The 24,011-nt window shown below is 44.7% G+C and overlaps 1 protein-coding gene across 1 annotated transcript in view; it reads left to right on the top strand.

Annotated features, from left to right (window-relative positions):
• The window catches only part of TSGA13 (testis specific 13), a 56,718-nt gene extending 33,854 nt beyond the window's left edge, over positions 1–22,864 (top strand). The window contains exons 6-8 of the mRNA XM_029616478.1: positions 4,895–5,022; positions 10,721–10,857; positions 22,629–22,864. Coding sequence (XP_029472338.1) covers positions 4,895–5,022; positions 10,721–10,857; positions 22,629–22,846 — 483 coding nt within the window. The 3' untranslated portion in view covers positions 22,847–22,864. The remainder of the gene's footprint in view (positions 1–4,894; positions 5,023–10,720; positions 10,858–22,628) is intronic.
• The last annotated feature ends 1,147 nt before the right edge of the window (positions 22,865–24,011 follow it).

Raw genomic sequence — 24,011 nt, 5'->3', positions numbered from 1 at the left:
ACAACATTGAATCAATGCCTGGGAACGGCGACAGACCAACTCCATCCCTGCCGACGTATAATACAATCTTCCCGCGAGCACGCAGGAAGAGAGTTCAACTTCAACCCGTCTCTTCTGCCAATAAAGCTCCGAAGTATCCAGCTTCAGAAGGCTTTCAATGCCCAAGTTATCGCGGCAGAATCTTAACTCAGCTGCTGGTGCTCTGCTTCCAGCGGGAACTCGCACTGCAGCTCTGCTTCCCCAAAAGAGAGCTCCCGGAGCAGCAAAAAAAGAAAAATCAACTCCAAGGGTAAACGCCTAAGACTATTGTGGGATATCACCTCACATCGCAAAGCAGCTTAATCCACGTCTCCTTTTAGGTATTTTTCACTGGCACTGCCCCACAAAAATCAATCGACCGTTTCTTTTCCCCGTCCTCAAACAATTACTCTCTTTCTCCTCCCCAGTTCTGCCGTGGGAAGTATCTGATCAGAGGCTGCCACCACAAGCACAGCAGGGTTGTTGCATTTCCACCTCAAGGAAACTCTAAAAAGAGAAGCTGCTTCTGCTCCAGCCTTCTTTAAATATATAAATAAGTATGTAAAAGACTCTAGATCTTTCCTCGAACTAGCCCAACCACTTGGGGTCTCTCACCCAAAGGGGGGATACCAATATTTCAACGATCCAAAGGCTACATGGGGAAACGGAGAAAACCTAGACTGTGTAGAATGTTAAAAAATTGAGACAAATGATTGCTTAACAACTTCCTAGTACCTTACAGTCGGGCCAATACAGTAAAAATCGCACACAGGACACTCTCCTGTGCACGCAATACAGTAATTTAATTTATTTAAATGAGGACCGGTGGTAAAAAGAGGAGCTAGGCACACTAGCACATCCCTTGCGCCTCTTCGGACAGGAGCGGCGGCTGTCAGCGGGTTTGACAGCCGACGCTTAATTTTGCCAGCATCTGTTCTCGAGCCCGCTGACAGCCACGGGTTCGGAAACCAGACGCCGGCAAGATTGAGCATCCGGTTTTCAACCCGCGAGCCGTAGGTCAAATTCAAATTTATTTTTTTTTTACTTTTTTTTAAACTTTCGGGATGATATTAAGTCGAAATTTACTGCTTTTCTGTGCACTTTCCCGGTGCAGGCAGCAATTAGCGCCTACCTTTGGGTAGGCGTTAATTTCTGAAAGTAAAATGTGCGGCTTGGCTGCACATTTTACTTACTGAATCGCGCGGGAATAGCTAATAGCGCCCACAACATGCATTTGCATGTTGCGGGCATTATTAGGTTCGGGGGGGGGGGGGGGGGGTGGACGCGCGTTTTCGACACGCTATTACCCCTTACTGAATAAGGGGTAAAGCTAGCTCGTCGAAAACGCGCATCCAATCGCAGGTTAACAGTGCGCTCCGCCGGACCACACTGTACTGTATCAGCCTGAGTGTTTGGAAGATATATTTCTTTCTTTTTTTTTTTTTTTTAATTAAGTCATATGGTCCTGACAACAGTTTAACCGCTTCTAGACACTAATTATGACATTGCAGACCAGGCACTTTTTCACGTTGCTCCTATTTAAGCCAATCAGACCGCCATTTCATCACCCGGAAGGCGAGGATGGTACAATCCAACAGTCCTCTGCCTGCTGGGGTGGGTACCAGAGAGCTCCTGCCTGTAACGCGCAGTCTCGCTGAGCCAGTCCTGTGCTTGTTTCAGGACCCGTGAGGGGGGGATTTCTGGTCTTCTATAGTTTGCAGAATAAGGATTGCAAGGGATTTCCAAAATGCTATGTTCTTGGGTGGTTCTGAAGTTCCCTTTATGCGTCCCGATTATAAGATCTGGAAAAATGCTCTCTCGCGGGAGTGGCACCTTGGTTTCCTCTGTGGCCAGTTATCTTGAGTCTGGGGCTGCTTCAATGTAACATTACTGTTTACATTGCTTGTGAGATGTAGATTACATTAATAGAGAAGCAAGACGTCGACCCTTTTATGCTGAATATTTTTTTCTCATTTGGTTAATGGATCGCTCAGTCCTGCGATAGCTGTTGGCATAGTATCGTGTAGGGTTTTGTACCGTTTTCTATATTTTTGAGTATCTGCTTGAAGATTGCTTATCAGCTTTTGCTGCACATTACTGTAAAGCTAGAAGTGCCAGAGCAGGGAAGCTGTGTTTAAAAAAGGATTGGATAAGTTCTTGGAGGAGAAGTCCATTACCTGCTATTAAGTTCACTTAGAGAATAGCCACTGCCATTAGCAATGGTAACATGGAATAGACTTAGTTTTTGGGTACTTGCCAGGTTCTTATGGCCTGGATTGGCCACTGTTGGAAACAGGATGCTGGGCTTGATGGACCCTTGGTCTGACCCAGTATGGCATTTTCTTATGTTCTTTAATTGGTTTATCCTTTAGTAGGGAATTGCCCGTCTTTCATGCTTTTTCGTAGAATTTCTAGCTCTGTTACTACAAGGAGCATCCAGCTGCTGATTTTCCTCTGCTTCTATCGCAATAAGTTCGTCCAGTGTGTTTTAAAAGAAAATACAATTTTCTTGAAGATTATGTTTATTTATTTATTTATTTATTTAGGGTTTTTCTATACCGGCATTTGTGGTTAGAAACCACATCATGCCGGTTTACATATAACATAGGGGGTGTGAACGAAATAACAGAACATAAACAAGTGCAGAGATAACTTGAAGTTACAATATAACAACAAGGATCATATAACTGGGGAGAGAATTAGAGAAAGATAACAGAGTAGTTAATTCACAATATTATGTAAATTATTAATATTATGTTAAAGGTTAGATCCTTGTTGTTTGAAGGAATCAATCAGTTAGTACTTTATCTTATGTTGAATAGCTCAGCCCTTCGACGGTTGTCATTGCTCCCTCCATGGCACCAGGTTTCAAGCAAACGCTGCATTGGGGAAACTCTGTGCTGTCCGGGTTCAAAAGTCACCGTACAGACAAAAACCGCTGTTAAAATGACAGCGACATTCAAATGGACCAATACGTCATTATTGTTATAGTTGTCGACAATGCACACAATTAAAGGGACAGTGCATAATCTATCCTTGGCGATGTCATTGTAATAGCCTTTTTTTTTGTCTGTGCAGAGAGTTGTGAACTCTGACAACACAAGTTTCCCCAAAACCTGGTGTCATGGCAGGAATGACAACAATTGGATTGTGGGAGCTATTCAACATAAGCTAAGTTTTAGTGAATATATTTTGGCTAAGAGGACTCTCCCAGCATGCTTTGTGAATAAGATGCAACATTTAAAATGCATACAAATTGAAAGAAAAAAAAAGAGACCGGGTGGGTTTGCAGTGAAATTCATGGCAGAAATATTTTTGCATCCCATTATGATGGTCTGTTAACAATTTTCTTAGTAGGAGAAGCCCGGGTCACAACAGAATTTATTGGGTGGATTTATTATAAATGTGATTGATTTCAAGCTTTCGACCCGTTTGTGATTTAAGTATTGCTTCAGTTGACAATGGCACCTATGCACAATACTGAAGCGATGTCCAGAACAGGAGAGCGCCTATATCCCATGGGGCCGTGGCTGACCGACATCCCCATCTCGAAGGGAGTAAAATCTGGCACCATCGCAGGTACAGAAGTCCCAAAGTAATGAGTCGGTTGCAGGCTGATGAAATTGGCATCAGACATTGGTACGAGGAACGGTTTTAAGTGAATTGTCAAGAAATGCAACTAGCGGGAATTGTCCAACATGGCTGAGAGCAGAAAAAGCTGCCAATAGCGTGAGAAAAGTTCCAGGGTAATGCCTAAGACACAGGCTAACATGGCCTAGATATGCAAATGCAAAGCTGATTGCCTCTGGTTGATTAACGTGCACTTACCAAAGATTTTAGTTTATTACTTCTGTTTCTGGTAAGCAAGAATGAAAGCTTTGCTTTTATCCAGCTCAATTCCCACCCCCCACACTGACCTTCCCAATCCTTTCGGGATGCCTGCCTGAAGCATGCATCAGGATGAACTGAATTAATGGTGAGGATGCAGGCCGGGTATCGCTGGGCATTCGGATCAGACTGCGATGCGGGAGGCTTGGGAACGTTGCTGGTCTCGTAATTCTGCATCGATCACGTTGGAGGAAAGGAGCGAGGAGGCAGTCGCTTGGGGGCCGAATTTTAAATCGTTTTACGCACGGTCGGTGGGCTTTACGCACGCCAGGCCGATTTTCAAAGGCCCGGCCACGTGTGGAAGTCCCGGGGGGTTAGCGAAAGGGGCAGTCCAGGGGTGGGCGGGGCTAGAGGCGCCCAGCCCAGCGGCCATTTGCCGCTGTGCCGGGGGGGGGGGGGGGGGGGGGAAGGGAGGTCAGGGTAGGGGGTTGGAGGGAACTGGGGAAGGCCCCCGAAGGGTCGCCGAGTGTAATTGCAAATATCTCCCCCTCCCCCCTTGCGCGTATGTTATAAAATTACGCGTCCGTGCGTGCAACCTGGGCAGCGCGTGCACATGGACACCTGCGCGCAATGTTTTAAGATCCACCCCTTAACATTTAACAGGGCTGCGATGGTACGGATAAAGCCGCCTGGCTCCTTTTTGCTTAGGGTTTGCGAATCCCGTGCATTTTGGGATTGGATGAGGTGGTCCCCTATTGCTCCAGAATAAACCGTGCCGTGGCCCTGCCTTCCTGTGCCATTACAGCAGCCAGAGCACATTTAAACCTGTTTGGTGCCGCTGTGGGGGGAGCGCCCATAGGCAGGGCCCCCGAAGAGCAGAGATTAGGGGGGGGTGGCCCGAATGCCACTTAAGTGCTGCCCAACCCTAAGGCAACAGGGTCAGCGTCAGCCTAGGTATCTGGCGCCCTAGCTTTATGCCTCGATCTTTTCCCATGGACAGCAGGGGGCCCAAAGCACTCATGTACCTTTCTTATCTTCCTTCCTACAGAAGCCAACTGATGCCAAACATTTGCAATTACCTCCTTTGAAATTCCACAAGAACCAGCTGATGGGGACGGCCAAAAAAGTCTCGACGCTGACCAGTGGGACGGTCAAGGCGGGCAAAAGGAGCTACAGGTCCTTCATCACGACATTTGCTCTCTGACCCACACCAAGCAGCGCAGTTTGCGCAGAACTCTATTGCAAAAAAAATCATTTAATAACTGGGTAAAACATAAATCAAGTTTCATGTGTTGCAGAAGAGCCTAAGGCAGAGTTCAGGGTTATCTCTAAAGCACGCCTCTTCCTCAATACATGAAAAAGCAGGGAAGAGGCCAAGGAGTACAGACTTGGGACTTCTTTAGGGTTTCCCTTACGAGTAAAATTTTCAGAGGGGTTACACATAGAAAATTAGTAAATATACTAGGGATGTGCATTCGTTTCATATGTTTCCTATACAAGCATGTAATCTAATTGACATGTAATGGGAAACATATGAAACAAATTAAACGAATGAAACGAATGCTCATCCCTAAAATATACACTTACGTAGCCTGAATTTATTTATTCAAAACTGATTTTTAGCCTGCAACCTTCCTACAGTTTGGGGCAGGGAACAATGAAAACATAACAGAACAGTCATTATATAAAATATACCTCAATTAGAAACCCACAGTGATGGTTACCTAACTTACCCCGATCTGTTCAAGACAATCCGGAATAACATTGTTAGAGCCGTTTTAAACTCCTGCACATCAGAAAACGCTCTGACAGCAGGTGGAAGTGCGTCTCAAGCAATCTGCACAGGCACGGAAAAAAAAGGCTTTTCTCGTGCCTCGCATAGATAGGCCTGATGCGTGGAGAGGACCTCCCTAAAACCCTTGCTGACATATTAATGACCTTGTCAGGGTATAGATACACAGAACGGAATGAATCCATGGCATCTGTGTGGCGTTTAGTAGTTTTTGTACTTGCCCTTGATCTGCCACTGAACGGAGAGTCTGTGCAAGGTGCGGGTTATTTTGTAAGCATCAAAAGGCCACCCGTATTTTCAGTTTCACGGGTACATTATTTACTGGTGCCAAAAAAAGGGGCAGAAGGGTGGTGGGCCTGGGTTGGGGTGAAAAGGTACAGAGAAAGTTGTCCTTGTAAGAAGTCGTGCTTCGGGTGGCTACCTTATACCCCGGGGCTCCACGCCCTAGCTCTTACACAAGTCTCTTTTCCCCAGGGCCTGGCGTGCCAGGGCTGCCTTTATAACCCTTTTCTCCGGGAGAGAGAGGTTCTCTCGCTTTTACTGCTGTGAACGCTGTCATTGCCAAGAACACCTGGAAGTCTCCGAGTGTCCAAAAGAAATACTTTGCTGAAGATGAATCCTATGAAGTTGAACAGTTCTTAGCCCCACGCCCATTTACAGTCCATCCTCCAGCTGGGCAGGGGGGGGGGGGGGGGGGAACATTCCCACTCCAGGGCATGGATAAATGAGGCTCCCACATGGACAGGGTCTCCTTGTCTGGGCAGCAGAACCTCCTCCTCCAAGGCTGCAAAAATTCACAACACGGTCTCTGCACGGAGACTCCCAATTTCCTCTCACCCCAGGGGTGAAGGCTCCATGTGGGGGTCCTCCATAGGTCTCACTTTGCTCTTCCACACAGTTCGAACTCCCAAAATTCTAAAAGAACTGACTGCCTAATCGCTACCCAAAATTATTCCTTAAAAAAAAAAAAAAACACCACTTTAAGGAATAAGAACATCTTAACTGATCTCCTATAGCAAGGTACCTGGCCATAAGCTCGGCTCAGACTTCGCTATAATCAGACACCAATCGCATGGTGTCCAACCAGTTCTAAATAGAATATACTATACCTAACTTCTAAGTTTCCTTTTTTTTTTTTTTTAATTTTTAGATGCAGTTGAACAATTTTTTAAAAATGACATCTCTTAAGAGTGTTGCTCCCAATTTAAAGGGACCAGCCAGCTTGCACATTGTTCAGTTTCAAATAAAGACGGCTCCGAAACACTTAAGTTCCTTAACATCACGGTGCTGTCATTGCAAGATATTGTATGCACCAAAGCAAAAGGTGCAGCACCTTCAGCAAACCACTGGAAGGATTACACGCATCCTGCAGCTCATCCAAGATTACCGCTGGCCCCCTAATAAAAGGAGGTGAAGATTTTAACCCCACATTGATACAAACAGACCAGAGATTTATTTTCATTTGGAAAACGGTAACCATCATATAGTCTTGATAAAGAAGTTGAAAGGACTGTGTTTTATTAAAACCAGATACACTTTAACATTTTCGATATTGATAAGGCTCTAGTGATGTCACTTATGTTACCAGGGTTCAAGGCTACGATTAGTTAAGGTTCCTTTAAAGGTGCATGCATGACGAGGTCACACGCCGAGCATCCTTTACACACACACAGCCATATTTGAAGGGAATACGTGTTGAAAGTGAGTATATTGTATTTTAAATACTCTGGATGATTTTGTTTTTCAGAAGCTCTCTAGCGCCTAAAGCAGATGTTTCCCCAAGTCGAAACACAGGCAGTGTTGGGCGGGTCTCCCGCCTTCCACAAACGTTCCCTCTCTTATACAGAAATATCTTGGAATGGCAGCACCAGGATGTTAATATAAAGTGTTTTGGAGCCGTCTTGTAACTTTTTCAATGTCAAAGTTGGCTGGACACTTTAAATGGGGAGCAACACTTTTAGGAGATGTAATTTTTAAGAAAAATGTTTAAGTGCATATAAAAATTTAAAAAAGACAAAAGGAAACGTAGAAGCTGGATGTAGTATATTCCATTTAAAGCTGCTTGGACACCATGCGAGTGCTGTCTGATTATATCAAAGGCGAGCTTATGGCCAGGTACCTTTCTATAGGAGGCCAGTTAAGATGTTTGTAGCCCTTTAAAAACTGTTTAGGATTTACTCAGTTCTCCAGTGTCGCTCTCGATCTCTCTTATGAATTCCATGATGGAAGGGATCCACATGGGGCCACAAAGCGCTGACTGTTCCTCAGGTCAGGGTAGGAAGGGGGCAGCAAAGCTCTTCCTCTCAGCTCCTCTAACCAAAAAGCCTTCTCCCCCAAAAAAATAAATAAAAATTTAAAAGAGCAGAGGCTCTCCGGTCCTCCAGGACATTGCAGTGGGGAAGGTCTTTCCTATCCTGGAGCCTCCAGGGAGAAGTCTTCCTGTGACCTCTCTCCAGGCCTCTTCTCGCAGGCTCCTTTCCAAGAAAAAAATGCACAAAGCCCCTAAACATCCCTGGAAACAAACCCAGCCAGCCAGAGAGTGGACTGGAAGGGCAGCTTCCCTGCCTTTCCTCAGGGACACCAGACAGGGATTGCCAGAGTCCTCAGTGTAAGCCCAAAATCAGGAAGAAGCTCCTGCATGGCCACAACTCAAAAGCACTGCCCGCCCTTTGCACTGGTGCTCTCTCCCTCATTCGTAACTCGCACTGCTTCTAGCTAAAAAGGCAATAGTGGTAAGGAACCCCAGTAGGTCATTACACTATTTTATAAAAGAATTACTTGTGCTCATAAGTACAAATACCCCTGGCAGACTTTGTAAAATGTGCACAATTTTAAGAAACCATGAGTGATCAGATAAAACACATCTGTTCTTTTTAATGTGTTTCAAATTAAAACTATTATACATCGCAGAATAGCAAAATCATTAAACAAACCATGGCAATAAAGCAAACATGGTCCTGTTCAAAGGTTCGCCCACCCTTAGTTCTTAATATCGTGTATTACTCCCTTCTGCCTCAGTGACAGTTTGCAGTCTCTTCTGATAGTTGTGAATGAGGCCCTTTATTTTCTCATGTGGTAAAGCTGCTCATTCCTCTTGGCAGAAAGCATCCATATCCTAGAAACTATTGTGCTTTCTAGCATGATCTGTATGTTCGAGTTCTCCCCAAAGTGGCTCAATGATGTTGAGGTCAGGAGACTGATGGTCACTCCAGAACCTTCACTTTCTTCTGCTACAGCCCTCCAAATTAATTTTGTTCCAGAAGTTTTGAAGCTTCTCAAGGTGCTGTTTGGTGTATTTAAGCAAGCAATTTTGTGGCATTGGTGCAGCAATGGCTTTTTTCTGGCAGCTCTACCATGCAGTTCATTTTTGTTCAAGTATCTCCTTATTGTGCATGCCAAAAACACCCACACCACGCTGTTTCAGGAAAAGTAGGTTGCAGGGTTTCTCTTTACAGCTTGACATTTTCCTGGTAGTTGTGCCTGAAATCTTTTTTGGTCTACCTTGATTTTAATAGAACCAATAATTTTCCACTTCTTGAACAGTATCGATTGGCATTTTCAAATCTTTGGATATCTTTAATATCTTTTTCCTGATTTATAAAGTTGAACTACTTTTGCTTGCAGATCCTTTGACAGTTCTTTTGCTTTCCCCATGCTTCAAAAAACAGTCAGTGCAGCCCTGGATGAAATGCACAAGGGTTTCTCAAGAGCTAAGAAACTCATTGACTATTTATACATAGACACTAATTACAATCAAACAAGGCACACAGGTGTGGATACCTACCCTTCATCTCAACCTGTGTGCGTCAACTTGAGTATATATGTTGTTATCAGTCCAAACATTGAAAGGTATGCAAACATTTGAAAAGGACCATTTTATTATTTCCCTTGTTGGTATGGTTTGTTTAATGATTGTGCTATTCTGTGATGCATAGTTTAATCTGAAACACATTAAAAACAGGTGGGTGTTGTCTCATAACTCATGTTTTCTTAAAATGCTATATATATCTTATAAATTCTGCCAGGGATATGTAAAGTTATGATCACAACTGTACATTAATCAACTTACTCACAATTTTATAGCTGTTAATTGATTTGACAAAATGAAATGAAACTTGTCTGCTACTTTTGGGTAAGAGGTCAGTGTGAAGTATTAGAAGGTCTAGCTGAACTGGAGGCAGACTACATGAATGGGTGATTTCAAGTGTGTGCATGTATTAAGACATACTTGCAGTGACATTTTAAATCAAGGTTTTATGCATATGGTCTTTTTTTCATGGGTAAAATATACATGCCAATGTTTATAAAATAAATAGAAGTAGTAAATGCTTTCACTGCACTTCAAACATACATGCATACTCTCAGAACAAAGCTATGCTGTGTATTATAAACTGTGCAGCATATGTCAAATATTAGGACAAATCGCCGTTCATCCACTTATGCATGTAAATCCAGTAAAAGGAAGAGATTAAGTTATCCTTTTACTGTTTTAAGACCTTCCTAACAATAAGTTGCAGCTCAAAGGTGAATGCCTGAATTCAATCTACTTGAAAAATTAAATTAAAGCTAGTAGAGCATTACCAGGTAGGAGAAGATAGAAATCTGCAAGCAGACAAGGCCAGTGGCCAACCTCCCTGGCCAACAAAAAGATTTGGGAGAAGAGCTCACAGATCTTGTCTACTGCATGATTAGCCATAGCTGATTACAGTGGCTTACCTCTCAAGCAATCTGCGAATTGTAAGTTACTTTAGTAAATAATTCAAGACCTTCAAAAAGAAGTAAAAAAACTATTGTTTAATGGTTAACTTTACAAATTATGTACAGAAAATTTGTTTTAACAATGCAGTGTTTACTGGGGCACCTGTTCCTCAAGGAGCACATGGTCACGCTGGTTTTCAGGATATTCACCCTGAGTTTACACACACACACAGATGTAGCTCGGAGATCCTGAAAATCCGACTGGCCGGGTGCTGCTCGAGGACTGGGTTCCTGGAAGGTTCTTCAGCCCCAGAGATTAAAGTTTGGTCGCCTGAGCTCAGATGGTTGTGTTTTTTTTCTGTTGGAAAAAAAAAAAATCGACAGGTTCGTCTCGGAGGACACTTTCAGAAGTGCAGGGCAGTTTTCCAAACGTTGTGCAGAGAGGAGAGAACTGAACCAAAGGCCCAAGGATTTTTTTTACATGACGAAAGCAGCACCTGTCCCAACCAAAACAGAAAGCGGTGAGTACTGGTTTCCATCCTGGGTCCCTCTCACTTTTCATCTCAGGGTCACGGTAGTCTTGCAAATGTGAAGACAACATTTACTAAATCAGCACCGAGAATTAAAGGTCATTAAATAGTATTAAAGTATTGGATATTAGTGATTGGTGTGTACAGGCACTTTTTTTTCCCCCATTTGTTGATTCTTTTTCTTGTTTTGTGTTTTAAAGAAAATAAAGGCAAAAGAAATACTATACATACAATTTTGGGCCCCTCCCCATCAGAAAAAGGATAAAACTTCTCCAAATTCCCCTCATCCTCTTACTGCCCCTTTCTTCACAGGGCAGGAGCAATTCTTGGTCGCTCCAGTACCACTGGCAATGGCCTGGGGGGATTTCTCCTGCTCCATGAAAAATAAAAATGTTAAGAGGATTCGGGGGGGGGGAAAAAAAAAAAACAAAAAAAAAAAACCAAAACAAAACTTTCACCACTGAACTAAAACAAATTGAAATGAAATCCTTAGATGTACTCCTGCTGAATGCGCATGGTAGCAATGCTGAAAGCCAGCACTCGGTGAGAACCCCAGGTACAGCGCAGGCCCAAAATCAGTGCTCTCTGTTCCCTGCTCAGCACCTGTGGTCTTGCATGGTTACTCGTCACACTGGGCACTTGGAGAGCCACGAAGCCACAGCGATGCCAGCGTGAACCGTGCTAGCAGAGCCGTAGCCAGGCAATGTATGGCCAAGTGAAAAACGGAGCCCTCATCCATTACACAACACACGGCACCACGAGTCGGGAGAGACTGTTAAATGTTGGTCCAGCAACGCCCACGGCCGGTGCGAGGCTAGTAGTTGCCTTAGGACGAACCTTACAGTGTTGCATTCCCCCCTCATTTCATCACACCCTCCTCTTACAACATTAAAAATGCATTTATAAAAGATTTTACATGAAAAATGGCATTCAAAGCACAATCTCCTGAGGTAAAAATATCACTTACAATATATATGGTATAGACATGCACTGCTGTGGTGCCTCCCAGAAAACCCTGCAAAAAAAAAAAAAAAAAAAAGCAAGACACTTGGAATCCATAGGGTATTAGACCTACTGTAATGTGTCTTGGGCATAGGATTGACCCTCGGAAAGCCATGAGAAAACAGAGTTACAATGCAATAAACTTTCAATATCAAAACAGCACAATTGCCAGCACTCAAACAGAAACAACCCTACCTATGAAAAGGTAACACTGCAGACATTAAACCAGGACTAATACACCAATACACTCACTATTAGGAAAACAGAACAAGCCAAACCGGTATAGATCCCTACATAGAAGCTACACATTGGAATCCCTCACCTCAGTCACACATGCAAAACACAGATAGACCCAGAAATACAGAATAAAAAAAAAGAGACCATAAAATATAAATAGAAATGTACAAACAAAAACTGAACTGGAAGCACAAGCCAAATTCTCTATGCACTGCAGCAATGGAAAAAAAACAAACATTACCACTCCTCCTAAAACAATAAAATTAGTAAAACCATACCAATAAAAAGAATAATTTAAAACTACTAATGAATAGAATAACATTCAATAATTAAAATCATAAAAAATTTTCCAAACACCAATAAAATATTTCAAATGACACCCAATTAAAATTAATAAGGATTTAAAAAAAAAAAAATCCCCATTAACCATACCTGTAACTTGATTTCCAGGTGCCCTGAAACTGTCATGGATTAGCCGGCAGTTAGGCAATGGGGGTTTTCTGCACACTCACTCATTCTCTCTCGCTCTCTCCCCCTCTCCCCTTTAGCCTCCCCCAGGGCCAAGGTGATGACTTCAGACCATGGCGGCTGACCCAGCTTTGGTCTTGCGCTCCCTTCTGGCAGGGCAGGGCTCACTGCTCCTCCTCGGGCCTGCCGGCCGTGCTGGTTTTCCCCTTCCTCTCACTAAGGCCCCGCTAGCCACGTTGTCCGTGCCAGTGGGGACCTGCTTTACTAGAGGTCCCACCGTGCTAAGCATGCTGCCTGTTCTGGTGGAGACGCACTTCCTTTTTCTCTTACCGAGGCCCTGCTGTCCACGCTGTCTTTTCTAGCGTAGCCGCCCTGCTCTCGGTGGCACCCTTTGCCATGGCCATAGGCCCCACTACAGCTCTCCGTGACAGCTCTGGGATCTGGCTTTCCAAAACTCATTCACTCACTTTAAGAATACCCTCCCCCCCCCCCCAGCATCTTGTTTTCTAGAGGACTAGAAGTATTGTTGAGCTTCATCCTAAAGCTTCTGAAAGATTTGAGTACAGTATATACTCGGATATAAAAGTCGAGGGTATTGTTTGGGCCCCGAAATCAAGATTTCTCTGTCACCGATGGATAAGTCAAGGGTAAAAGCTAGGTGGTGACATCATACTAAGAAACAAAACCAATAAATACAAGTGATTTTCTTAAGTTATTTTTTTAAAAGCAGAATGATTATTCTTATGAGGCCCTTAAGATGTCCCTGCTGTATGAATCCTTGCCTCCTTTCCCCCATGGCTGTCCCTGTTTGAATCCTTCAAATCTTTCCAAGTCTGATTCTTCATCGTCTGAATGTCCGAATAAATCGTGGAACTGTTCCTTGGTGATGCCATCAGCATAAATTTTGTCTTCGCTGTCTGCATCTGTTGAATCATCATCCAATGCTGATTCGTCTTTGTCTTCATAAACGTGTCATCTTCTAATCCATCCATAGCATTGCTAATGCCGTATTTCAGGAATGACTTCTTGACCATTTCTGGTGGGATTTACTCCTAGGTATTCTTTACCCATTTTGCTACCAAATCAATGTCTGGTATCATCAGGTTCCCTCCTTTCGTTAACTTTGCTTGACCAGAACACATCCATTGTTGCCACAAATGATGCAACTGGTCCCTGAAAGGCTTGTTGAGACAGCTGGAGCATTGATGTCAGACCTCCTAGAATCTCTGCTAATGTGATCGCCATTTTCTTTGCATCGTCCTTCATATCCTCTGTTATATGTGGGTGGAACATATCCCACACCAATAGTGAAGGTCGTTTTCTTAGCCCCGCACCTGGTCGCCAACTTCACACATTGCACAGCTACTATTTTGTTCCCTCCTCATCCATCCAGCCTTTAGGACAGGGGTCGGGAACCTTTTTAGCTGAGAGAGCCATGAACGCCACATATTTTAAAATGTAATTCCTTGAGAGCCATACAAGAACTACCAAATTAATTTACTACAACCCCCTACTCTCCTGACCCCCCCCCCCCCAAGACCTGCCAAAAGTCCCTGGTGATCCAGCGGGGGTCCAGGAGCGGTCCGGGAGCGATTTCCTGGACTTGGGCTGTCGGCTGCCAATAGTCAAAATGGTGCCGACGGCCCTTTGCCCTCACTATGTCACTGGGGTCGACCAATGGCAGCGGTAGCCCCTGTGACATAGTAAGGGCAAAGGGCCGTCGACGCCATTTTGACTATTGGCAGCCGACAGCCCAAGTCCAGGAGATCGCTCCCCGACCGCTCCTGGACCCCCGCGGACTTTTGGCAGGACTTGAGGGGGGGTTTGTAGTAAATTAATTTTGGATGTCTTGGGGGGTGTCAGGAGGGTGGGGGGTTTCATTAGATTTTTACTTTATTAAAGATTTGTCTGCGAGCCAGATGCAGCCCGACCCCTGCTTTAGGATGAACCTGCCAGAATTTTTAGGTTCTTGGTCATAGTTTTCCTCTTGAATATTACCACCAGGTGCAGTTTTGTGCCATCTGCCAGGCAAGACAGGACCACCGTGAAGTGGATCTTTTCATGACCAGTTGTTTTTACAAGTATGGTCTTCTCACCCATGCCAGCTACAGTGCGATTGCCAGGGATAATCAAATGTCATCGACGTTTCATCCATATTACCAATGTTATTCATATTGAAATGATTCCATAAGCTCGTTATTCAGCAGAAAATAATGAACAGATCTTTTCATCAAGCTCTTTAGGCAGTTTCTGTGAAATCTTTGTGTGCTGATGGAAGGCACAATCCACGTCGGTTCATGAACCACGAACACCAACCAGACGATGCTATGAATTCTTTCAGGCCTTCGGTCGCTGAATATTTTTCCCCCTTTTGCCATTTGAAGGGCACGAATCCTAACGCTCGAGCGAGTCACAGCGTAGCCATGCCGTCTGCATTCCATTACCAATCACTCAAATCCTGTTCCATTCGTTAGCAAAAAAAAAAGAAAAGCTGCTAGACATGCCAATCTGATGAGTTTTTCACTAGTGTCAAATTCTCTTGCAGCTGCACAATTATTGGCCTCCTTTGCACGTTCTATAGCCTTCGGTTTCAGCGATGTGGTGTAAGATGCTCTCTTTCTTCCCAGCGCTCGTTTTCCTGGAGGGTAAGATGTCATTATTCTAATGGCTGTCCTTCCTGATTTCTTCTCCCACCTACTGATATCTGAACAAGGACAGCACCTGCATTAGATCAGGAATGTCCTTCCTCCTCCCCATCCCTCACTGTTGCGATGAGGATAACGACCCACTGGCGGTCGTTCAGGCATGTCCTCGTGCCATGCTTTGAACCACATGGTTCTAAATGCACCAATCAGACCCTGGCTGGTGGGGGAGGATATGCCTGCACAACTTCAAGTGCCGTCGTACCAACATTATGTTGATTGACCCATGGATAAGACAACCGCGATTTTAAGGACCATTTTTGAGGGTAACATTTTTTTTTTACTTATGCACGAGTATATACGGCAAGTCTATGACCGAGCACGTTAACATGCACAGAAACACCCAAATCTGTCTGAAGCCTAGCTGTGGTGTATAAAATATGGAAACTCTAAGAGCATCTGCCCTTCTCACACACAATTGTTGTGTCAATTTTTGTAGTATAGAATTGAGCATAGAGGGGTGGATTTTAAGAGCCCTGCTTGCCTAAATCCGCCTAAATCCGGGCGGATTTAGGCGAGCAGGGCCATGCGCACCAGCGCGCGCAGAGCCCCGGGACTCGCATAAGTCCCGGGGTTTTCAGAAGGGGGCATGTCGGGGGCGTGCCTGATCCGCGCGGCGTTTTCGGGGAGTGTCAGGAGCGTTTCGGGGTGTGGTTACGGCCCGGGGCAGTCCGGGGGCGTGGCTGCACCCTCCGGACCCGCCCCCAAGTTGCGTCCCGGCGCGCTAGCGGCCTGCTGGCGCGCGGGGATTTAAATCTCCCTCCGGGAGGCGTAAATCCCCCGACAAAGGTAAGGGGGGGGTTAGGTAAGGGAAGGGGAGGGGAGGGCGTTAGAGAATTCCCTCCAAGGCCGCTCGGCGCGCGCCGGCTATACAGAATCGGTAGCCTTGCACGCGCTGATCCAGGATTTTAGCGGCTACGCGCGTATCTACTAAAATCCAGCGTACTTTTGTTTGCGCCTGATGCACCAACAAAAGTACGCCAAATCGCGCTTTCTGAAAATCTACCCCATTTTGTGCATTTATGTTTTGATTACAGAATTTTTAGTATATTCTTCCACTATGAAAAATAGTTCCTGAAAGATTAAAAAAAAAGCTTCCCACACTTCTCGTCTTAAAAAAATAAATTATATGTGAAAAGCTATAGTAAACTGACCAGTGTGCAGGATTACATTTAAGACTCAAAACAAAGAAACTGGAAAATGTGACAAAAAAAAAGTATCAATAACTCAGAAAAGGTGACAAACACTGCCGCTTACTGCCACTTCTTTTTAAAGCAGAATATGCCACTGCCGTTCCTCTAAAGGTTTTATGAAAAAGCTAACAAAATATGTTTAAAAAAAATTTGTTTCTGCTTTAAAAAAAGAGGAACGGCAGTGGAATATTCTGCTTTAAAAGAAGTGGCAGTAAGCGGCAGTGTTTGTCACGCCATTGAAAAAAGGTTACCCTACGATTAAAATCGTATGGGCAGTTACACTGATACCAGTGAACAAAAGTTAAAACGCTGTTAAGCGGGGGTGTACATTGGCCCGTTTATGAGGGTATAACCTTATTCAATGAATTGCGTTTTGTGTGACCTTTTCTGAGTTATGGATTACATTTAAGGACATGAGGAGGAATGGCCTTGTGATGCTGTTCAAGACACTTTCTCCTCTTATGGCCTCAGGTTCACACTTAGGACCAGATATACAAAAGCATTTACCTGGGTCAAACACAGTTTTATGCATATAAATGGGCTTTTGAAAATGGCCCCCAGGATTACACATGTGAAATTCCTCACAGAAGCTATTTTGGGCATAACTTTACCCTTACTTGACCGAGACCCTCCCAGGGGCGGAGTCAGGGCAAGGAAACCATTCACACCCCTACTTTTAGTTTTCAAAAGTATGCACATGAGAATACACACGGCCACCTGCTCCCGAGCACACAGACGTGCGTGCACCACTGCCATGCGAGATTCCACATCCATGCCTTATAAAATTATTCTCATAGGATTGTCAGCCCGGGTGGAAGAGGACCTCCGAAAAGGTGCCTGAATTTGGAACTTTGACCCGAGCTTGAATTTGGAAAGGCGCATAAATTCAATCTAAGCTTTCCAGCTTCCCTTCCTCTGCAGTCATCCTCTCTCCACACATTTCAACAGCATCACCCTCATACACCAAAAAAGAACCTGTGCTTGTGTTGATGTGTATGGAATAGGGAGGTATGAATCTCTTTAAAAAAAAGAACTCAGATTTGGAAAACCTAGGAAACAGCCATGAGTTTATTAAAAAAAAAAAAAAAAAAAATAGGCATGCATTTTGATGAACCTGCATTTGTGACAATTGCCAGATCTGTTTTGGCTTCCCTTCAATCCACTTCAGCTTTCGGCAAGGGCCAGGGAAGTTTCTGGCTTTTCGCCCCCGGCTCACACATCTGTTTTATATTAGTAAGCTTGGATGCCGGTTGGGCGTTGAGCTCATCCTGGGCCTGTAATTGTCAGCTGCAGCCAGTAGATGGCGATGTGCTGGCTGAAACCACCTCTAGTGCAGCAGCTTCTCAAGCTTGTGGGAGAGCAGCCAGCCATGCCCCCCTCTCCTGCGCTGGCTGAAACCACCTCTAGTGCAGCAGCTTCTCAAGCTTGTGGGAGAGCAACCAGCCATGCCCCCCTCTTCTGTGCTATCATGACCTCCGCCCTTCCGCACTCAGTCTGGGTGATGAACTCTCCACCCCATCTGCGCAAAATATCCCTCTCATTGGAAAAATGGAATAGTAGTGGCAAACTTCAGCAGTTAAGGAAAATTAATAAATACAATGCTGCTGCTGATAGGAGAGAGAGGTTTTTTTTTAAGAAACAGAATTGTTTCTGGGGCTTCCAGCCCGCTCACAACCTTGCTCTAATCCACCACTGCGGTTGCCGAGAGCAGGGTCTCTGAGTCAGATCCACCATGGGCCTTCAGCTGTGGAAGCAGAGGACCCTTTCTTGCAGGGAGCCGAGGGACAGCAGAAGCAGGAGGTAATGGGAGTAGGTAAGGGGTAATACCTGCATGGAGCAGCGGTGGTAAGATTGCAGCAGGCTTCCATATAGTGGCATTGCGTTAACCTGCGTCATTTATTAAGCCTGTTATATGAACATAAGAAATTGCCATACTGGGTCAGACCAAGGGTCCATCAAGCCCAGCATCCTGTTTCCAGCAGTGGCCAAACCAGGCCACAAGAACCTGGCAAGTGCCCAAAAACTAAGTCTATTCCATGTTACCGTTGCTAGTAATAGCAGTGGCTATTTTCTAAGTCATCTTAAATTAATAGCAGGTAATGGCCTGATCAAAAGTGCTCTAGGCGTAATACGGTATATTAAAACGTCCTCTATAGGAATTGCAAAAGCATAAATTAAGACACAGGTTCCGAATGCATTTACAAAACAGGGGAACGATCCCCTAACAAAAAACATCTCAGCCCACCTGTGGCCAGCTCGCATGCTGATGCACGAAACCTCTCTTATGATCTCCTAGAGGAGAATATCAAGAAGTACAACACAAATCTAAAGGATACTATACAAATAAACCAGGACCGTAAACACCTAGGTCTGTCTGCTCTTACCAGAAACACAAAAGGAATACAGTAACCCAACCCTTCCAGAGGCTTCATAAGAGGAATGCTGAAAGAATACAGAAGTTAAGGGTGGACTGCAGGCCTGGATGTGTCAGTCGGCACACTGGACCCTAGACCTGTTCCTGTGGGGTGGGAAGCGGGCTGGCTGAAGATTTGCTGCATCTCCAGCCCCCTCCTGCGGACAGCATGCAGGGAACAGGAAGGGAAGGGGCAGACAGAACAAAAGGGGATCATGCTGGGGAGATTAGGAGGGGCTGAGTAAAGCACACTGGAGGGTGAGATGAGAGGGTTATTAACTTGGGGGGGGGGGGGGGGGGGGTGTGAGAAGAGATTGGTGCCAAATCTGGGTGGGATGTTAGAGAGGGGAGGCAAGGAGCAGCAGGACACGAGCATGGAAGGGACATCTCCCTCCTCTTCACTTCAATTCCTCCCTCCTCTGATCTTGTATTCTCTCCCCAGAGCCTGAAACCCACTCCATCCTTGATCCAAGAACCTCCTCTCTCTCCCTCCCAGGTTCCTCTTATAGGTGTGTGTGTGGGGGGGGGGGGGGGGGGCGGGGGTTCATAATCTCAACCCAATGGCCAAGGAGGGGTCCATCTTCAGCTCGTAGCTTAGACCCTACCTTTAGCCCAAAAGAGGTGCACACTCCTTGTTTGCAACGTTAGCCTCTGTTGTATGCACGTAAGGAAGCACCCAGGCCATGCACAATAGGTGGAAAACCAGTTTAAAGCTGAGCTAGCTCTTGTAATTCAGGATTTAATCGGGGTTGAAATCTCTATTGGGAAATATGAATGTGCTAGGCAGAAGGGTTATAAAACCAAGATGAAATGCCCAGCCAGACAAAACCATTTGTCTGGGAAATTTTGGGCGTTAGCCAGACAAGTCTTCAGGGTTAAAAATTCCACCCCCTTCCCGACTGAGCAGGTAAAAATATTATTCAAAAAAATTCACTCCTCACACAATATAGCCAGAAACCAAAAGGGGCAGTGATGGTGTTCTGGAGATGTGGTTATATTTTAACCAGTAAGTACTGCTATCAGAGTAAGTGTTAGCCAGAACAATACCTGTCCTAAAGTTTACCTAGATTCATTTTTTGGCAGGACACTTACCCAGGTACATTCTGCTGAGAATGCGGACAACCTGCAGTAATCTGTCCTTAGACCAGGATTTTGAAGGATGATGATTGGCTCAATTGCAATTTCCTGCAGTTAGATTTGAGGAAAGTTATGCAGCCATGGAAGGATTAATCAAAATAGGTTAGAGTCTTACATTTTTCCTAATCACATTTTGATTCCTATAACAATTGCAGTCAAGGCGGTAAGGTGTTATGTTGGATAAATGTATCTACGATTCATCATATCCCCGCTACTTGTAAGACCTGTGTTATGCTTTAAGACAAGCCAGCTCCTTCTTGGATGAGGACCAGCTATGGATAGCATTGCAGGTTCATGTGCTCACTAGACTAAGTTTTAATAGTTTATTGGCAGGTCTTCCTTAAGAGTCTGCATTGCCTTCAGTTGGTTCAAAATACAGCCATTGGTATTGTTCTTGGGGCCAGCTACATGGATCACATATGTCCTATTATATGTGAGCTGCATCATCTACCACTTAAACACCCATACAAATTTTCAAAATTGCTCGTTTAACTTTTAAATTCTTACGAGACCTGGCTGCAGGCTGGATGATCACCTATCCTCTTATATGCCAATGTGACAGCTGTGTTCATCTCAGGCTGCCCTGTTGGCTAGTTTCATATAAAAAAAAAAAAAAGCACACCTTTGTGCAACACACGTCAGCATTTAGGTGTGTGGCCCTTTCAATCTGCACTCAAGTTACCACTTGGGGTTATAGAGCAGTGGTTCCCAACCCTGTCCTGGGGACCCCAGCCAGTCAGGTTATCCACAATGAATATGCATGAGAGGAAGTGTGCATGCACTGCCTCCGTAACATGCACATTCATTGTGGATATCCTGAAAACCTGCCTGGCTGGGGGATCCCAGGACAGGGTTGGGAACCACTGGGTTAGAGTGCCCAGACTTTTTTTTTTTGCAAGAATCTTAACCTGGCCTTTTGCGTCACCAACTGAATGATTCTATAGGACCAGTTGACAGTATTAGGGCAAACCTGGGCCTACAGGTCAAGACTGACACACTGGCACTTTTTTCCAGCCTGACCATCTTTCCTCAAAAAGTTGTATTAACTCCAGTCCAATACTCTTGACCTGCCTGCCCCATGCCAAAGGCTGGCCACCATGCCTGTCAGTGCAACATTTCAGACCTTTGTCAGTGTTCAGCAGGCAGATCTCCTTTTCTAGTTGCTATAAAAAGGAGAGAGAGTAATACTTTAATGTCATTTTATATATTGTCTATAGCCAATACTGTTCTAATTAATATTTTTATATTCACTAATGCCTATTGTGTGTGGATCCTCACTGGGAGTTTAAAAATCCGAGTCTGTATATAGTTATCTCAGTAACTTTCCTGCTCAGCAGCCTGCCAGTTATCAACCTCAGCATTAAGACAGTGGCATAGAAGGATTAAAGCTGGCTTTGAAGATTAAGTAGGTAATATGCAGTAGCTCTGCCCCTTCCCCACCTACTGGTTATTTTAGGAAACCATTTATATCCATTAGAGCTAAATGACCCCTCATATGTAAGCTAAATTTACAAAAAAAACTGTTTTGCTTGTCCCTATCCCTGACTTTAGTGCACGTAAGACCTGCACAGCTAGATTTAGTGCAGAGTTGCTAGCTCCTATGAAAGGAAATATGAATTGAGACAAACGTTTACTATTCACACAATTAAACTTCTGGAAATAAAAAGGCCGTCTCTGCTTCATTGGTGAAAAGAAAAAAAAAGTATAGATTTTCCCATGCTCATCACAAATCTTTCTACCCCCCTCACCCCCAAAGTTAGCTAAAACAAAAAACCAAGTCTACCTGCTCTAGCCCTTCCAGCTCCTGGTGTTGAGTTAAAAAGGGAAATCAGCATTGGCTCGAATGCCAAACCAGCGACCATCAGGACAGTGGCAAAGAGGGCAGGGACTCGATGGGTCAAACCACTTTACACCTGTGCTCCAGCAGGGTCACCAGGACAGGTTCACCCCTTACTAAATTGTCTCTTATGCAGCTATCTCTGCCTGCTTGTTACGGGGTGGGAGGAGATGGTGGATCAAACAGTAAAAGCCTTGCTTCTCCAGTAGCCCAGGCTCTCCCTTTAGGAGGTAAGGTGGTTGTAGTTTATTACCTTGCCACCCCCATGTTATTTGCTAGGTGGCAATAGACTCCTAAGCCCCATCCTCAAGTTTGCTTTCTTGTTTTTGAGCTGCAGTTTCCTCCGCTGTATTTCCAGCTCAAATCAGAACCGGGCTGGTGCCATAAAAATCTGCATAGGGACTTCCCCCCTTCCCTCCCAACTTACAATTAATCCAGTCATTGCCGAGATGGCTGCGGGGCCATGCCCCAGGCCACTTCCAGAACCTCGCAGGCACGAGCCCCGCACCTGATCAATGTCACCCTTAGGTAATACAGACCATGCGCTCCTCCCCAGCCATCTGAAGACCTTCCTCATGGTCCTGCACCCCACCTAAGGCTAACTCTGTTCTGCTTTCTAAATGGTGTATGGCGATGGGCGTCTCCCCCCCCCTGGGATCTACTTTCTAATTGAATGGGCAGATAGGGATTGGATAAGCCTAACAAAAAGTAGAGATTATTATAAAACATGCAGCTCTTGATTAACCTGCAGCTCTCGGTCCTGTTCTTTGCAGCACATACAAAGCAGGTGCGCTCTGCCAAGCCCGTGGAGGGCAAAGCTCCTTGGGAACCGCTGACTTACTCCGCCACCTTAGAATCGAGGCCTTCAGTCACGGCACCAGGCGAAGGAGATTTCAGGCACGGAAAGGCACCCCAGTGGCTTATAAACACCTCGGTCCCAGATAAGGTACTTCAGCCGAAAACCAATGGAGTTCTTCAAAGACGTGAATAAAGCCTCAATAAAAAACGCTTGCAGATGAGTTCTGGTGTCATTTATGGTACTAAAACAGAAGGAGCTACTAGCAAGGGCAAACATATCAAGAGTATCAACACCTAGGCTAACAGCTCCTCTGTATATTTAGATGTAAGTTTTTACTACATGCTTTTTTAGTTTAGTGCTAATGTATCAGCCGTACTGTTTAATATTAAAACACTGATAAATTATAGCAGCATGTCAAGAGGCAAAAGCACAGCCCACACGGACTACTTCTGAACGATTCCTGCTGCCCTGAGGGGGGCTCTGGATCTACAGCATTGCTGGAGGGTCCCTGATAAACACAGTCGTGTCCTTGGCCCACCTTCCAGCTGGCAGGATGCCCAGGCACAGCCATCACCCATCATTAAATTTGAAACAAGCTTTTGCAGCCAGGGAGCCCAAAGTATGTTACAGCTGGAAGCGATTTATAGTAACACCAGCACCGTTACTTAGGGGTAGACCCTAAATAAGTCCAGGGAGTAAGAGCAGCCAACAGTTTGAATCAGGTTAAGTCAAAGAGCTCCTATGAGATCAGGCAAGTACGTTTTCATGTCTCACCCTGCAGTGAGCCAAGGCTGAAAGCTTGGGCTCACTTCCCATTTATATTCTGATTACAGAAGGGAGATGAAGCGTTAAGTGCTGCATTTGTAAAAACATCTGGCAGCTTTGTGATTGGTCACTACCACACGCAATAGAAATTGCAGCATTACTTAACCTTTAGAAATAAAAATAAGACCCCTATTTCTACCTGTGCCCTAGGCCAGGAAGTGTCTAAAAAGAGTTTAGTTTGCTTCATTTAGGATTTTAGATTGTCCAGTTAGGCTTCATTATTCTCAGATGACCTTTGCAGCAAAGCCTAAAATGGACCCATGTGTGTAGATCTGTGGAGTTTATCCTTAGTAAAAATAAGCTTTAGTTACACAAAAAAAAGCATGGAATGTGCATATCCACAGTTCTGTACAAAAAGTGTTTTGCTTCACTGAAAAACAGAAAAAACCCACTACAAATTAGGACTTCGGTGAATTTCTAACTGAAGTAGCCCCAATACTGAATTATGCATTGTGGTAAAGCTAGGTGGCCTACAAATGAATGAGATCTCCGTCATCATGCACGGTCGGGATTTTTCTTTCCAACAATTCGA

The sequence above is a fragment of the Rhinatrema bivittatum genome, chromosome 9 (assembly GCF_901001135.1).
Source record: "Rhinatrema bivittatum chromosome 9, aRhiBiv1.1, whole genome shotgun sequence".
NCBI lineage: Eukaryota > Metazoa > Chordata > Amphibia > Gymnophiona > Rhinatrematidae > Rhinatrema > Rhinatrema bivittatum.
Note: the sequence above shows the minus strand (reverse complement) of the source record. Positions and strands in the feature narration are given on the sequence as shown.